The 17,281-nt window shown below is 27.5% G+C and overlaps 4 protein-coding genes across 10 annotated transcripts in view; 2 read left to right on the top strand and 2 right to left on the bottom strand.

Moving 5' to 3' along the window:
- The first annotated feature begins 2,313 nt into the window (after window positions 1-2,313).
- On the top strand, window positions 2,314-5,892 carry Shmt (serine hydroxymethyl transferase). Its single transcript, XM_072017294.1, has 7 exons — window positions 2,314-2,485; window positions 3,113-3,295; window positions 4,053-4,246; window positions 4,333-4,544; window positions 4,625-4,949; window positions 5,032-5,531; window positions 5,620-5,892. The coding sequence occupies exons 2-7, from the start codon at window positions 3,131-3,133 to the stop codon at window positions 5,784-5,786; spliced, it is 1,563 nt and encodes a 520-aa protein (XP_071873395.1). The 5' UTR covers window positions 2,314-2,485; window positions 3,113-3,130; the 3' UTR covers window positions 5,787-5,892.
- Window positions 5,893-5,941: 49 nt separating this feature from the next.
- On the bottom strand, window positions 5,942-11,052 carry LOC139994534 (Golgi to ER traffic protein 4 homolog). The gene is made up of 7 exons (XM_072017303.1): window positions 10,931-11,052; window positions 9,831-9,993; window positions 9,667-9,745; window positions 9,059-9,293; window positions 8,833-8,971; window positions 8,604-8,744; window positions 5,942-8,513 (listed from the first exon to the last, which is right to left on the bottom strand). The coding sequence occupies exons 2-7, from the start codon at window positions 9,941-9,943 to the stop codon at window positions 8,264-8,266; spliced, it is 957 nt and encodes a 318-aa protein (XP_071873404.1). The 5' UTR covers window positions 9,944-9,993; window positions 10,931-11,052; the 3' UTR covers window positions 5,942-8,263.
- LOC139994531 (uncharacterized) lies at window positions 10,976-17,133 on the top strand. Of its 3 annotated transcripts, XM_072017299.1 has the most exons (8): window positions 11,004-11,144; window positions 11,226-11,359; window positions 11,667-11,909; window positions 12,069-12,453; window positions 12,554-12,941; window positions 13,100-13,222; window positions 13,450-13,582; window positions 13,669-17,133. In XM_072017299.1, exons 3-8 carry the CDS (start codon window positions 11,668-11,670, stop codon window positions 13,715-13,717), a joined length of 1,320 nt encoding a protein of 439 aa, XP_071873400.1. In that variant the 5' UTR covers window positions 11,004-11,144; window positions 11,226-11,359; window position 11,667; the 3' UTR covers window positions 13,718-17,133. The 3 variants fall into 3 exon arrangements, with proteins under 3 accessions (XP_071873401.1, XP_071873400.1, XP_071873399.1); XM_072017300.1 differs by lacking the exon at window positions 11,226-11,359 and having other exon boundaries at window positions 10,976-11,116; XM_072017298.1 differs by lacking the exon at window positions 11,226-11,359.
- LOC139994532 (protein-L-histidine N-pros-methyltransferase) overlaps window positions 13,245-17,281 on the bottom strand; it is a 42,533-nt gene continuing 38,496 nt past the window's right edge. The window contains exons 5-7 of one of the 5 annotated variants that reach the window (XR_011801661.1): window positions 17,139-17,247; window positions 16,183-16,374; window positions 13,245-13,522 (exon numbers count right to left, since the gene is read on the bottom strand). Coding sequence is in view for 2 of the 5 variants with exons in the window: in XM_072017301.1 (XP_071873402.1) it covers window positions 16,325-16,374; window positions 17,139-17,247 (159 nt within the window). In the remaining 3 variants the exon portion in view is untranslated. Of the gene's footprint in view, window positions 16,375-16,487; window positions 17,248-17,281 lie in introns of all 5 variants that reach the window. The other 4 variants (XR_011801662.1, XR_011801663.1, XM_072017301.1 and 1 more) reach the window with 4 other exon arrangements.

Below are 17,281 nucleotides of genomic sequence, written 5' to 3'. Positions count from 1 at the left end.
ATTGTGAAGATTGCAATATTTTGTAAACCTAAACGCGATTGTACAGCTAGTTTGACTAACTACAGCCGTAATTTTAATCATGTATATGCTTGCAAATGTTTCGTTATAAACAAGCAACTTGCAGTCGCTTATTTTTGTTTTCGAAAATAATTTTAATATATCTTCTATTAAAAAATATAGACAGAAATTCTTAAATAACACATTTCATTACGTGATTTTGAAATGAATTTTCTTTGTTCTCTTTTTCTTTTTATTTCTTTTTCAATTCTTAAGATTATCAGAATCATGTAAAGATAAGACACTAAAAGGAAGTACATATTTTTTAAACATTGGAAAAATTGAAAACTTCATTTTTCTTTTAATTAAATTATATACAAAAACTTAGTTTAATTTTTTGTAAAAATATTAGTATTTATAACTGATTTTCCTGACAAAAGTAAAGCGAAAGTTTTGATCAAAGGATGTCATGAATAGAACATATGTATTTACCTGGAAACATATGTATCCATTATGAAAATATGAATTACACATTTTATTAAATATAGATATCAATTCCGTATATTAGTTGTATACATATACGTTTTATTGTTACGTTCCTCAATGAATACTAACAATAACAATGATTTTAAAGTTGGAGATAGTATGAATATCACTTATGACGATGTTAATAGTATCTATGTATTTTTTGCACTAAATCATATGAAAGTTATATTTGAAAAGAATTATTTAAGTTATTGTATTATAATAAAAAAGAGAAAAGGAAACGAAAAAAAATATCAAATTTATATGTAACAAATAATCCGCGAAAATATGCACTTCTGATATATAATATAATGCTTGTAATTAATTGTAATGCTATTTCTGTTTTTGTACAGCTAATATTGTAGCAGCTGCTCAATTGTGATTGTAAAGTTCATCAATAATTTTTCACTAATTTTTTTCTAAGCAAATAAAAAGCAAAATACACACAATAAACGAGACTATACAGAATGCATAAACAAGATAATAAATAAGAAAAAGAACATTTTATGAATTTATTTGATTATCTTACTTCACATGATTTCAGTGTGACATATTTCAATTCGTTTTTCTTCATACGTTTATTTTAATATTATTTTCTTTTTATGGATTGAGATTATATTTAGTATTAGAACAATGTTATTGTTCAACATTATATTAACTTATTTAAAATTATATAATGATACTAAGTACGAAATACTTGATTAGAAAATTACATTACAAGAAAAATTCATTGTTGAGATAAAATATTGGATATAAATATTGTATATAATTAAAATGTTTTCCTTTTTAAAAGGGGTATTAAATTTAGCGGATACGTTAATAGTAACATAAACGTATAATGCAGGTATTTTCTATCATTTCATTCAATATTATCAATATCTTCTTCAAATACCCTTCAATTCTTCTAACATACAAATTTAAAATAAACTTAAAAAATTTATTTAAGAGAGTTGACTTACATATATTTCTGAATTACTTTTTATTATTATTACTTTTACCTTTAATTATTTTAATAGTAAAAAAATGACAAAAGAAGAAACATTTTATTTATCTTTAAATGACATTTGTCAATCAATAGTATGTTGTGTTACTTTAGTGGACTGAGGACAAATATTATCAAATCATATTGAATAAAAATACGACTTTTACTTAGCAGATGATGATTTATATATAACGAAATTTAATTTTTCTTCAATTACCGGAAATTTCCAGGGATGCTAAATATTAAAATGTCAATAATAAATAACAAAAAGAAGCAAAATAAAAAATGCTGTGTGCGAGTATAAAATTTTTATGACAATCTGTTTATCACGACAAGAAATTAACTTGTAAACATTTTTTTGGAATGAACATATAATTAACGAGTAATTATTACAAAGTACATATATACAAGTGTATTATAATCTCTTTAAATAAATTGTTAAATTTTCAAATGTTTGCCTTTTTAATTGTGCGATCATTTTCATGTTTATAATGCTCATCCAATTACGAAGTGGTAATTACGTAAATTTTTGTATCTTAGAAATTTCGTCATAATTGTAACAACATTAATTTCCCGATGTAGTATTATTGTTCACTAAGTTATCATTAAAGATGAAAAGGAACAATCAATCTGACGAAAATATTTAAAGTTTTTGTAATATGATAAAAAAAAAAGATCGTTTAAACGGTTCTGATAAAAGTGTCGAGTACATTGGTCGCTAAGAAATGTGATATATACGCTATAGACTTGCGTGTATACGAAGAAAGTAAGTACGTCGATAGTAAATTACATACTTTCAAAGCAGTACTGCTAATAGTAAAACTATAAAATCTGTTATCATTATTTCTTATTAGAAAAACATTTAAAGCATGTACTAAGTTGCATTGCAATTCAGTGAAATATTTCGAACTGAATAATTATAAAGTGAAGTTAAATAATCGAAGAATTTTAGTTAAACTGGTACAACAAGGAAGTGTCTAGGTCTGTTATATCCTTTCTAAAGAAAGGCCAACAACAAGAAACTTTTTTAATCGCTTATAACAGTTATTAAAATATCTCAATTTGAAAAAAAAGATTAAAATATTTCAATTTGATAATTACAATCAATTTCGATTATTCTAAAAAAATTTTTTAAATATTTTATTGAATTACAAAAAAAAATCACTTTCTATTATATTAAATTTATACTACATCTCGTATTACTACGTATTCTATTTCTTTATAAATTAGTAATAAACAGGAATCTTATTTTTTGAAATATATATCTTCATGTAATAATATGACATTTTTTATTTGAAAGTTGTATATTTTGTTGAGGAACAATTTTAGATTGCTATATAAATTAACAATTTCAAATATCTTTTTATTATTACGAATCATTTAAATCACTTCTCATAGTTGAACGAAACGATTACACTTAAAAATTACGCGCGTGTACATTACATATATCAACGGTTGAGCCGTTGAAGTTCTTTTCCTTCACAATTTTTAGGTTAAGTTAACTACGCGAAATGTTAAATGCGTCAATTACAATAAATATGTGAATAATTTAAGAAATTTCTAGTCACCTTGTATATTTCATGAACTTTTGTATATATATGATTTAAGAAACTATTTATTATAACGATGAATTGGGCGAACTTAAATCGTCACGGTTTTCGATTGGCTGACAATCTGTTAATCAGTCGCACGCAGCATATAAAAGATCGTGTTCTTCAAGGGCTATCAGAAGTCTTCCAAGATTCAAATACTAACGTGTATTTTTCAACCACATTTCGTACACCTAAACTCGTGAGTGATTGTAAAAGTTATTTCTTATTATAATTAATCTTTGTTTGTACAATCAATAGTAATAATGCTACTTTTTTGCATAAATAATATTTTATGCAATTTTTTTTATAATTATCTTATATATTAAAATTTTTTTTTATAATTATTTATAATTATCTTATATATTAAAATTTTTTTTATAATTATTTATAATTATCGCTGTATATTATATTCAATTTATTATTTTATTATTTGCATAATAATTAAATAAGTTGTATAAAAATGTTTATATATTTATATATTATATTATATATTATATATTTGATTATTATTGTATAATTTTTTGGACAATTTTTTTTATTTGTTAAAATGCTTCTAAGAATCTATATTATATTTATTTAAATTTAAAAAATATTAATCAAAGTATTGATAAGTAATAGAAATAATTGAATATAAATAAGTAATTAATAAGGAATAGTAATCAGAGAGTCTTGTATGTAAAACATATATGCCTCTTGATAAAGAAAATCTCATTGTGTCATACTATACACAAGGTTATCGGTAAGAACACTTTGAACTATATCAAGATAATAAAAAGACTAATAACTAAACACTATTTTGCAATATCCCCTGCAGATTTAATAAATAAACAAATATACATTCAGGAAATAGTATAGCATTACTCCAATAAATTGTTTCTATTATATGAAACAAATGATAATTATATTGATAATATATAAAATACACACTAAAAAACTTTGAATTTTTAATTACATAGCACATGCCTGAAATAATTTATAAGAATGTCTGGGAAACAGACCCAGAACTTTTTGAATTAATGAAAAAGGAAAGAAAGAGGCAAGAGTCTGGTCTTGAAATGATTGCTAGTGAAAATTTTACATCTCTCAGTGTTTTGCAATGTTTGAGTTCTTGTCTTCACAATAAATATAGTGAAGGCCTTCCTGGTCAGAGGTATGTTTCTTATAACTTACAATTATCATTATCTTTTAAGGTATTTATATGTTTATCAATTGTTAAAACTGTCCTTATATATTTAGATATTATGGAGGAAATGAATACATTGATGAAATTGAATTGTTGGCACAAAAACGTGCTTTGGAAGCATTTGATTTAAATTCCGAAGAATGGGGTTGTAATGTACAACCATATTCAGGAAGTCCAGCTAATTTTGCTGTCTACACAGGTTTAATTGAGCCTCATGGTCGTATAATGGGTTTAGATCTTCCTGATGGAGGACATCTTACACATGGTACCACATAAAATTTTTATATTAAAACATTATAAGCTATGCTATTATAGATGTTAAAGTCTTTTGTTTCAATCTTCTAGGTTTTTTTTCTGCAACTAAAAAAGTTTCTGCAACATCAATATTTTTTGAATCAATGCCATACAAAGTTAGTCTTGATACTGGTTTAATTGACTATGATAACTTAGCTCAGGCAGCAAGGTTATTTAAGCCTAAAATTATAATAGCAGGTGTTTCCTGTTATAGTAGATGCTTAAACTACAAGCGATTCAGGGAAATAGCAGATGAGAATAATGCTTATCTATTTAGTGACATGGCTCATGTATCAGGATTAGTTGCAGCTAAATTAATTCCTAGTCCATTCGAATATAGTGATGTTGTATCTACTACAACTCATAAGACTTTAAGGTAATTGCTAGCAAATATTGCTTATTGGTAAATAGCTTCTCCTTTCCTTATCAAAGAACATTTCTTTGTTTATCATTACTAGAGGACCTCGTGCTGGTGTTATCTTTTTTCGTAAAGGAGTCAGAAAAATTGGAAAAGATGGTCAACAAATTATGTATGATTTGGAAGATAAAATTAATCAGGCTGTATTCCCAGGACTACAAGGTGGACCTCACAATCATGCAATTGCAGGCATAGCTACAACAATGAAACAAGTTAAATCACCAGAATTTCTTCAGTATCAAAAACAAGTTATAGCTAATGCAAAGAGACTATGTTCAAGACTTCAGGAGCATGGCTATAAAATCAGTACAGGTGGAACTGATGTTCATATGTTTCTTGTAGATTTACGAAATAAAGGCATTACAGGAGCTAAAGCAGAAAAGATTTTGGAGAGTATCTCCATAGCTTGCAATAAAAACACAGTGCCTGGTGATAAAAGTGCATTGAATTGCAGTGGTATTAGACTTGGTACACCTGCATTAACCACTCGTGGTTTAGTTGAAAAAGATATTGATATAGTTGTTGATTTTATACACAGAGGTACTTATGTTTTAAAATAATATCTTAGAACAGAATTGAAAATATTAAAAATGTACAAAAAATATCCTTTGATTGTAATTTCTTTTAGGATTATTACTTGCTAAGGAAGTGTCTAACATTTCTGGTCCTAAACTTATTGACTATAAAAGGGTATTGAATACTGATGTCAACATAAAGGCAAAAGTTACAGCTTTAAGAGAAGAAGTTGAAACATTTTCTAGGCAATTTCCTATTCCCGGTTTTGAAGAATATTAATGGTATAATCTTGTTATGACATTATAAATATTTACTTATATAACTTTTTGTATTGCATTCATTTTTTATTAATTTTGTAAAAAAGAATAAAATATGTTTAAAGGAATTATGTTTTGTGATTATTCATAAGAAACATAAATATATACATGTATGAATTCTGTGTGAAATATGTATTTATATACATATATAATGTTTTTACAGATATAAATTATCTGAAAAATGTTTTTTATGGGTACATTAAGAAATTAAATATAAGATAATTTTTAATTATACATTTAAAAGGTATTACATTATGTGAATTACAATATTGCATTACTTATACATAATAAATTCCATACTCTTCATTAATTTTTAAGAACTTTGTACATTTATTATTGCAACTAAATATAAACGTATTTTGTATATGTGAGTTAAATTTTCATTTGAAAAATGAAGTTTAGTTGCATAAATTACTATTAAGAGAAATTTGAATATTACATTTATATAAACACGAATATTAAAAGTTTTTCTCCTATATTGTTACATAAAAAAATTTAATAATTATACTTTATTTTTATGATATTTGTTTATAAGATTCTAAATGTTGCTGTATTAATCATCAACATTTAAATATTCCCATTGCTATTATTCGTTGCTTACCAATTCTAAATAAAAATATTAATAAAAATCAATCCTTATTTTTTTTAACTATATTATGATATTGATTATTTTCATGTTTCTTTGTTTAGAGCTGTGTATTTTTATTTAACAATCAAGATTTATTCACGAATTGATAATTGATATTTATTTAGAATTATCACATAAATTATCCTGCATTACTTTCGATCAGTATCATTTTTTTCGATTACAATATTATAACTAATTTATAATATCATATATTCAGTTATTGCTCAATAGAAATGAATGTAGTTAGGAATAGTTAATTGGAATTAACTTTTTATATTGTTTGCTTCGTTTCAGATTAGTTTTTCTAATTGAGATACCTTGAGACATTGCTTTTCTTTTTAAATCCAGTATAGTTATATTTAAAAAATGGACCTGAAATAAGATGTTCTAAGTTGCAATTGTAAATAAAATAAGATTTCTACTTGTATGTTATTTTTGTTTGCTATTATGTATAATATCTATATACGCAGTATTCCAATGTTTTGTATTTCAATTTATTTATTGTTTCGTGATAAATCTTTTAAGGATAATGTGTTCATATATATAATATTTGTATATGGTATAAATTTTAATAATTTCCTAAATAATATATGTAAAATTATATCAATGTTCGCACGCATATTAATATGAAAAACAAATACATATCACGTCTGTCAATGTACTACACGAAAAATCTATTTTATCAACAAATTTTAATTTATTTTTGTGTAAAGTGGAACCATGTGTGTTTGTAACAAATTTAAACATTGCATATTTGCAAAATGTTTGCTGTGTTAAAAAATTATGGAAAAATAAGCTATTACACCCATAATACATATAATATATACTACAAGAATACACATATGTTTGTATATGTATATACTTATTATAAATCTATATCCTTCATCATATCCTTTTCCTGTACTTTTGGATTTAATACACAGTAATTGTACATTGTTCTTATTAGTACTGAAAAGTGCTTTGTTATAGAATCATGGCCACCTATTTTCATAATTAAATATATATTCTTTTTTCGCTAAAATTTTTAAACAATATAAATCATATTAGTACAGAGTTTGATAAATAAATATTTTACTTCCCGCTATGACAGTTACATACATAAGATTAATTTCACTCATTTAGTATTTCAACAACAAATAGTATTAAGCACTCCTTCTTTGTAGCTATAAGTGTATAATGTAACGTTTATTTGTCACACGATTAGGTTTATATAAAATAAATCTTCATTTCAGCAGTTACACTCAAATACATGTTTTTTTTTCTTGAACATACATCATCATATATAGATAATTATTAGTATAAGGATTTTGTTCAAAGTTCAAGTTTGTTTTTAAGCTTCACTGTGATATTTAAATAAGATTCCATATGTATAATCTAAAAGTTTCGACTAAGTTGCAACATATCAAATAATAGTTCAAATATAGTATCAAAAGAGACCTTCCATGGTGATATAAAGAAAGACACATATAAAGAGTCATTATTTTTAACAAGTATCTTCTTTCTATATAGTTTTACTTTTTGATGAATGAATTTTTGGAAACTGTTCCTAACTTATAACTTTGAAAAATTCCTCTAGGAATGCATCCCACATATTTTTATTTTAAATAAGTTTATCTGTACAAGTCATGTAAGAAAATTAATTTTAATACAATGTTTAAAGATCTACTAGATCAACGCAATGTGTGTATTAAAAATATATGGGACACCATTATATGTATATATATACATATATATATGTATATATACACACATATATATGTAAAGTTCATTATTTACTTTCATCACATTGCACAGTGACGTGTAACTTTTAATCAGTCAAGCTCTTGTGCTGTTTGTGAAGTTGAAGCTGTGTTTCTTTGTTCATCATCTGAACCTTCATCTTCAAGACCGTTAAAAAATGATTGTAAAAGTGTACCAAATAATCCTTGATTGCGAGGACGTGGAGATGGAACGTTAAAAAATAATTGCCCTATTTTATCTAAGTACTGTCGATAACATGGATCTCTGTTTAAAGATATTCGATATTGTTCACAAAGTACTGTGAACACAGCGAGTTTACCACTGAAAAATATGAAGTGCAGAATATAATACTGCTATAAATTTTCTACAACTTTCTAATAATTAAACAAATGAGTTAAAATTTGTACTCACCTGTCAACTGTTTTTAATAAAAAAAATAAAAAATTCAGTAAAGGAAGAAGATATGGTGGACCACTGTTTATTTTTGGATGCTGTGATGTATAAGAATTGAAAACTTCCTGTGCAGTAGTTTTATTTTGTAAACAAAGGTATCTAAAAATAATTTAACAGGATTTTCTAAATTGTTTTAAAGTACTTTAAATACTATTTAGATGCTTAAATTAATGAGGTGTGTACTTACTGCAAAACTGCCTGAGCTATAAAAAGATCTATTTCATTTTTGTAACCACGTTGCTCATGGAGCTCGACAAGCATCGCAGCACATCCAGAACCATCTCTGCTATATATAAAATGTTGCCTTGCCATTATATAATTTTTTTCTATAAAAATATATAATAAATTTCTTTAATAATATTATTATTATATGAATGTATATTTAAAGATGTTTATTATCTTAATCAATTTACCTCTCCAAAATACTTGTGCTATTTTCTGATGCAAATCTGGATGACCTGTTTTATATTCTGTACCTTTTATACTCCATCGAAGAGCAGATTGTACAAATACATCTCTTTCAGGTGATAAAGGACTCATTATACTGAACAAGTTTGTAATTTTTTCGAAATAATCTTGAGAAGGTTCTGTTTCTGATTGTGTTAAAACATTTACAAATAAGATTCCTAAGTCAGCTCCACTTGCATGCTATAAGTAATAAAATATAATAATATAACAATACCTTTTTATACATCTGTATAATATGTGTAAATAATTGCAAATATGCTATATACAACTAAATGTTATATAGTATTATCAATTGATATAGAACATAATCTCATTATGTCTTAAAATATTCTAGAATATTCCACAACATTTTGATTTTTATTTGTAAAAATATATTTTAATATAACAGACATTAATGATAATTGATAATAGAACTTAATTATAGATTGTTCGAGAAGGGAATTTGTAAATAACACTTAAGAATGTGTATTATGACATCATTTTGAAAATAGTCTTTTTCGCGACATATTTGTAAAATCAATGGAAAATAGAGAAAGTGGAATAGATTACGTACTTGCTCGTGTTGTAATAAAAGAGTAGAACCATTGTATAGTAATTCCAAAAGTTCCGAATACTTTTTCTGCCCAAGATATCTGGAAGAAGAGGTTAAGCAATCATATCGACGATTCTATAAAAACGATTCTTTGACGATGTTGATTAATTACGTTGTTGGCCCACCTGAAGTATAAAGTTCTATACATTTGATGAGCTTCATAATAATTTTCCGAATTTATGGATGCTTCTAATTTTGCTAAAACTCGCTGAATAGCGTGATTATACCGCGAGGCCATGTTTACGCTCTTTGGAATATTTTTTTCTGCTTTTGTAATTGGTATCACTGCTGTGTGTGTAAGTAATTCAAATTTGAATTTTTTTAAAGATGAACTTCAATATGTTCATTTATAAAAGGACATTATTATATAATGTTACAAGTAATATATATGTAATACATTATAGTAGATATTAATATGAAATATCAGAAATTAATATAAACTGATCGCTAATACAATTAGCTTTAGAAATTAAGTTGTGCATAAATGTATGTTTGTACTTATTTATCTATATATGTTTTATAAAAATATATATATAATTATAATGTTGAGAATGCAAATTTTATTTTTAGTTGTGTTAATTATACATATAATTTATATTTCCCATTAATAATTAAACGAGTAATTATAATAAAGTAGCATGTGTAGTTACAATTTCGCAATGCTTTTATAAATAGAAAATAATTTTCTATAAACAACACAAAATATTTAGTGTGCAATTATGTTACTTGTTATTACATTTTTAAGTCGGTAATGAGTAGTGTAAGCATTACTAAATTTATAGTAACAATATTAAAATACTGCTTTATATATAAAATTATTTCAAAATGTAACTTATATTATTCAATTTTATATATATACTACATTTTATTATCCAATTACTCATATTTTTAACATATGAAATGTAACATGATTGTTTTACTTCAAAAACAATAATTAGGGATACATATTAATGAAATACAGTATACATATGTATAATCAAATATAGAGATTAAATTTTATGAAATATATTAGAGAGAAAATGAAACTCATTTCGTTGTAATCAAAATACAAAGAAGATAATGTAAGTCGTGATACAGATGAAAGTCATAATATATAGTTTTTAGTTAAATCGATAGGAAAAATTGGTAGGCTGTCTCGGAGGTGATAGCAATTGTAAAAAGTAATATTGATAAATGCGCAAAGTGGCGTCGCGTAAGCGCTGAAATGCCGTAGGTGCATACATACGTGGATACAGTAAAAATCGTGAAGGCAATGCGCCTCTGGTGGCCAGCCGCGCAAACAATCCTTGCGGAAATAATTATCACGATTTATGTTATTTGTAAATGTGAAGAGAATCATTAATGAGGGTATGCCAAGTAGCGGCGATTAGGGTGATAAGCGGGTCCTGTAGTGTTCCCGGTTACACTTCGAGTGAGTGAAAGTCGTGCTCGGTAACGGGGTGAGTGTCCAAAACGTTCATTCCCCCCGCTTTTAAAGGGGGGCGGTGGCTCGCATCAGTGTTTTTTTATCGTTTCTTTAGACGTCTTCATCCCGAAAATAACAATGGCCGGAGGATTCGAATATGCATGGATTTTTAAAATGCCAAGCTTGCTACCCTGGCAACCTACACACATTTTCCTGACCCTTTTTTATTACATGTGTCAATTAGCATCGGTACGGCTACTGTACATCTTAATATTTTCAACAATAGCTTTCTACGAATTAATTTATCCAATGTGTACTATTCTGTAAATTAATTTTTATGAGATGTAACTCATCAGAAATTAACGAAGTTTTCTATGTATTATAAGAAAGAAAAATTTTACCGCCTACGAAAATTGTAACTGATATTACACATAATTTTAGCAATTCAGTTTAGTCTACTCAATCTTATATTTATGACGTGTTTTTTAATTTTTTAATTGTAGAAATTATATGAAATCTTTTTCTTTATTTTGAAAAGATGATTTTATTTGCACAGGATGGACTTGGCAGAAACTATGAAAAACATTGTTGCCAAAGGTATGCAAACCGAAATGGGACCACCAGGTGGAGGATCTGGTTACCCTGGTACACCAAGTAGCGCTGGTTATGTTACTGAAAAGATGTATATGTTATTACAAGCCTATCTTCAAAACAAAGGTTGGAATCCAAGCATCGAACTGCTGCAATGTTTTTCTGAATTCAAGGACGCATCTATGATACCAAGTGCTGCCTATTTGCAGTAAGATTGCTTGATCTTTTGTCTTTATGTATTAATATATTATACTGTATGTTTATATATAAATGTAAACTGTTTGTGTAGCTTTTTTTTTTTATAAAACATAACTTTTTATGTAAAATTTACAATCCTTTTATTACATTTTCTGTAATGTATAAATAGGATGATGGCATCAAGAATAGCTTTGGACTCTCAGGGAAGGCTAGTGCTTAGAGAAAATGGAAAAATAATATTGCCCTATGAACATTTTGCAAATGCTGTGATGTTAAAGCATATGAATGGTCCACATGGTCTACATTTGGGCTTAGAAGGGACAGTTAGAGCTGTTATGGAATCATACACTATCGGACGGGAATGTTTTGGTATGGAAAAAGAATTTATAATAGAGGTGGTACAAAACTGTCCAAATCCTGCTTGCCGTTATTACAAAAATCAACTCGAGTTAACTCAAAAAATGGGACATATGGCGCCAACTTACATTCAAGAAAATGAAACAACAGCTTCTCTCTTACGTAGTAGTTTTCCTCATAACACAGATTTTCAAGCAGTAAGCATAAGAGCCATTTTTATTGATAATTTATTTATAAAAAAAGAATTAACTTTTATATATTTTTAAATCAACTACATTTGATGTATTTATATTATAGACATTAAGCAGTGCTAATCCAAATACTCACATGGGAGGAGGATCAACAGCAGATTTGGCAGAAATGAGAGGTGCTGGGAACCAAATGAATCTTCAACGTCCTCCAAGCCGTCCATCATTAAATATTCCACATAGACCTGTGTCGCAAGAAAAAAAAGTAGCCACTGGGAAACAGCATTATGAATCCTTAATACCTAATATTCCAATGTCTGATCATAAATTAACAGACTTCTTAAGAACGAATTTAGATAATTTGGACAATCTCAGTGGGCTTGGTTTGGGAAATTTACAAGGAATAGGAAATGCAAATAAGGATTTGTTAGCCTTACATAATGGAGCTTGGCCATTAGAAAATGAGAAAGGATCTCGGGCATCTTCAAATTCAGAAGGTTAGTAGATCATATATATGTATAATATTTAATCTATGAAATCGAAACTATGTTTATATTTATGTCTTTATTTATTAGTTTATATCTTAAATTTTTGTCTTATTTTTGCTTATTAATTTATGTCTTTAAAAAATGATTGTTTTCTTATAATTTTACAGGAGGACAAGAAAAAATAGTAAGGGCTTTTGCAGAAGTTATGAAGAACATGGCAAGGATGAAAGCTTGTGTACGTCCTGCGATGTGCAAGCCATATGGAAAACAATCAGAAGCCTTGCAAAAAAGTAATAAAATACATAGCATCTATTATCATGATTTATCTTTTAATATAATATTTCCATTAGGTTTACAAATAGATTCTTCTTATAAATTATTTATATTTTACATAATATCGATGCGTGATGTTATTAGATATTAAATACTGTGTTTCTTTGACTACTTTTTAAATCACGCAAATCTTTCTCCATTGATGAAAATGAAATGTATATGTTTTGTGTTGGTTTTGTTACAGCGCTGGTGGATACAATACAGCTTGTACAGTCGCTAAGGAGTTTCCTGCCACCTCCACATATTCCTGTCTCAAGCTGGAAAAATGAAGATAAACATCGATTAGATCATACGGGTACTCCCTATCTCCCATCATTGTAAGTATCTCTTATGGTCTATATTTTAAGTATACCCTCGTTACATGACTAGAGATATCAAATAAAGAGTTATAATTTTTATGCAGAAAGACTGGAGGTTTAGAAGAGTTATGCGAACAACGCAAGCTAGACTAAACAAATGTCTTCGCTTTTTAAGCGGCAGACAAGGTTTTGTCTTTGCGCTCTATGATGTTCTAGTCATGTGGTGTTTATGGGTTAGATGGGTGTTTTGTATTTAAACAACCCGAAGGATTGCTCAAATGTTGTTGGCGTTTAGGACTTCAAAATACTAAGAGACAAAACGAGTCATGCGTGGACTGTGATAAACGTGGGTAGCGAAGAAAAAAATTTATATATAGTCAATCGAATCTCCACACCGTTATTTCAAATTCGAACTAGCTTTATTTCGCGTTGCTATAAGTTTTTTTCGAATTTTTATAATCTGCCTATGGGGCTTACTTGGAAACTATGGGGTAAGATAATTTAAAATTATCTACCTCATCATGAATAATTTACATATTATGAATGTATTATAAAATGGCATTTATATTTTATTGTTGTGCATTGATTTAATAGCTCACCACTTGTGTTCCAATGATTACCTGATCAACATTGTATTATAAAGATTCTTTGTTATATAAGTAAATCTTCTGTACGTATTGGAAGTTTGGACAAAGTGTAAAGACTAAATTCAGTCTTGCATGTAAGTGTGAAAGGTTTGATAATTAGATATTGTTATAAGTATCCTAAATACGAGAGTATAAATAAGCAATTGCAATTCTTGTTGTCGCTTGACCTCGCATTATTTAATTTTTGAATATTTATTATATAATTATTGCACTATTGTTTCGAATTAAATAATTAAAATCACGACAAAATTATCTAGTTAAAATAAATATTCAATTTCTATATACTATATATATACATTTTTTAAAAATTATACTTGTATAAATTATTGTTTATTTATAAAAATAGATCACAAACATATATTGTTGTTATGTCTAGTATTATTATCTGACAAGTTAATGTTAAAACTTGCAATAATTTATAAGCTCCATGGGCAGTAACATGCGGTGTGCACGTATAAAAAAATAAATCATTGGTCAATTCATAGATATTTTTCGAGAAATAAATTATTTCGTTACTATATACGATTAAAAAGAAAAAAAAGAAAAGAACGAAAAGTTACATTATTAGGAAATTTTCGAAGCGTGATTTGCACTGATGCTCAAAAATTTCTCTCTGTGCACTATTACTTATAAACGGTATTACCTCTGGCAACCGCGAAATGCGTGATAAACCGAGAGAAGAGAAAAGAGAAAATATTATGCGTTATCTTTATCGAAATTCTTCGATGAAATGCATTTTATTTTGGTTGTAGAAGTAAAATCGTTTTAAACTCAATTGTTATACGCATATCTGCGATGGTAAAATGTTTCCTTCTCGCTCGATAATATCAAAATATAAACTATATGTTTCCGAACATAAACAATAAATTTGTGTAATGAATGCTTGGAAAGTGGATGAATGTTTGAATCTTGTTTATACACAGGTTCGATGGATGTAAAGTTTCGGCTATCAAATAGCAAAATTTTATATGAACGTATCTGAATGCGTGAACGCGTGATTCTGTTTAGATATCTTTCTATAAACGTGTCTGTTATAAAACGCATGTATATTTATTTATAACATCTGCAGCGAATATGTCGATCGATTGTTAGCAGGGCTCAGATTTCTGTGATCCACTATTTACATCTGTGTGTTAACTTCTTTTTTAAATTCAAATATTTTTGCATTTCTAGTATGTAGGATGATAGGATCGAAATATTTTGATCATCTTCTTCTTTCGTTTACATTCGTTAATATCGTCCTAACGATAATTTTTTTTGCTGTTGATATATATATATATATTAATTAATGAAACATAAAAAAAATTCAATTTATTTAGGAATTATTTAATTCAATATTAGAAGTGTGAACTAAAAATTTCTATTTTAATTTTGTATAATGTTACATAATCATTTATAAAAATTCATTTATATCATCTATATTATCTATGTACCAATTATTATGTTAGAATACCTCAGTTGAATAAAATTATTAATAGAATTGAGAAAATAAAATATACATATGTGTAGATAATAAAGAAAATGTGAAGGAGCGTTAAAAATTCTAGGAAAAAAGGTAGAAAGTATGAAAGACATTTCAAAATTAATTACATTGTTTAAAATACGTTTTTTAGCAATTTGCTGCATATACAGGCTGCAGGATTTTGGATGCTACTATACATAAAAGCTGTGCAAAGATAAACATTTTATTTTCATAGTTTTCAAGCAGTATCCCGAAGAAATGCTATTGATAGTTTAGCATATCTCATCATGTGTATCTAGTGTGGGTGTATATACATAACAGCATAAAAGTAATGTGAAAGATAAAATATTGAACCATTTACCTTTATTTTATTTGATATTCTCTTCTCTATATCCTAAATTAATTTTGTTATCTTGTTTTTGTAGTTTACTATTGGAATGAATATTGTGGAGAAATAATATAAGCCAGCAAACTGTAGTCTATTAATAAAATTTAATAATAGAACTTACAATCGACATAGGTTTCAAATCAATGTTGTCTGTGAAATTGTTGAAATTACTAGGAACAAATCGATTTTACGGTTTCTGGTGTTCTGATTTATGCTTGAGATTAGTGGACAAAACAGGTACAGGTTGTGTTTTCAGTTACGGATCATCCACATTTGGCACACAGAATGTTATACACTGAGCAACGCATGCAATCTGAAATATCACCGAAATTTAAGTCCTGTATATCCCTTGTTTTTTTGTTAATCGACATGAATCTCAAAAGCAAAGCTGCTGCAATATCATCTAAGTAATTTTTGACGATTTACCTGTTACACGCCAAAGTGTATTTGCAACAACAACTAAATGGAACTATTTCTTCTAGTAGCTATTACGAGACTAACGCGAAACGTATCATCGTTTGTCTTGTTGTCGAAGTGTCGACACGACTAAGCATATCCATGACTAAGTCGCTACTTGTATGCCAAATTAAAAAAAAAGAAAAAAAAAAAAGAAAAGAAAAAAGCGAAAAAAAAAAAAATGAGAAGAAAAAAGTAAGAGGGAGCACGGAAACAAAGTCTGATGATAAAAGGTACAAAAAACCGAGTCTCGAGACAAATTAAACGTTTTAGGTGTATGCGAGATAGAGTCGCAAGCCGTATGAACTGTTGTTCAGAATCCAGTTTCCAAGTTTTATCGCTCTCGCGTCATATTTATTATCAATAGGAACCGTGTACAAGTTTTCTGCACCTTCTGACTTTGACAGTAAGAGATCGTTGTAAGATGCGCACCGTCGTTGTTCATTTATCAAGTCGCATAAATGGACAATCGATTAATGAATGATGAATTATAATACACCAATGCTACCGCTGTATTTGCACATTAAGCTCGTTGTCGCTTGCCAGTATTGCTCTTCTGTATTCTTGCATAATTCTAACCGATGAACAGCAATCATTAAAGTTTTTACAAGTGTGACTTGCCTGTATTACATTTCTGTTCTTGATAAGTCTGTTGTTCGAACATGTTCGGGCATTCTTTTCCAGACGGTTCCGTATCCATCCATTCGGAAGCTGAGTATCGCGAGCTATCCTAAAAGCTTCTAGCGTATAAGTGTCTAGAAATA

The sequence above is a fragment of the Bombus fervidus genome, chromosome 14 (genome assembly GCF_041682495.2).
Source record: "Bombus fervidus isolate BK054 chromosome 14, iyBomFerv1, whole genome shotgun sequence".
NCBI classification, from domain to species: domain Eukaryota; kingdom Metazoa; phylum Arthropoda; class Insecta; order Hymenoptera; family Apidae; genus Bombus; species Bombus fervidus.
This window is presented reverse-complemented; position numbering and strand designations above follow the sequence as displayed.

Coding starts and splice junctions, on each gene's coding strand:
- Shmt (XM_072017294.1), top strand. CDS start 3,131: ATGAATTGGGCGAACTTAAATCGTCACGGTTTTCGATTGGCTGACAAT. Junction 4,545..4,624: donor TGGAGGACATCTTACACATG/GTACCACATAAA, acceptor TCAATCTTCTAG/GTTTTTTTTCTGCAACTAAA. Junction 5,532..5,619: donor TGTTGATTTTATACACAGAG/GTACTTATGTTT, acceptor AATTTCTTTTAG/GATTATTACTTGCTAAGGAA.
- LOC139994534 (XM_072017303.1), bottom strand. CDS start 9,943: ATGGCCTCGCGGTATAATCACGCTATTCAGCGAGTTTTAGCAAAATTA. Junction 9,746..9,830: donor TATAGAACTTTATACTTCAG/GTGGGCCAACAA, acceptor CTCTTCTTCCAG/ATATCTTGGGCAGAAAAAGT. Junction 8,972..9,058: donor AGCACAAGTATTTTGGAGAG/GTAAATTGATTA, acceptor ATATTTTTATAG/AAAAAAATTATATAATGGCA.
- LOC139994531 (XM_072017300.1), top strand. CDS start 11,668: ATGGACTTGGCAGAAACTATGAAAAACATTGTTGCCAAAGGTATGCAA. Junction 12,454..12,553: donor ATAACACAGATTTTCAAGCA/GTAAGCATAAGA, acceptor TTTATATTATAG/ACATTAAGCAGTGCTAATCC. Junction 12,942..13,099: donor GGCATCTTCAAATTCAGAAG/GTTAGTAGATCA, acceptor ATAATTTTACAG/GAGGACAAGAAAAAATAGTA.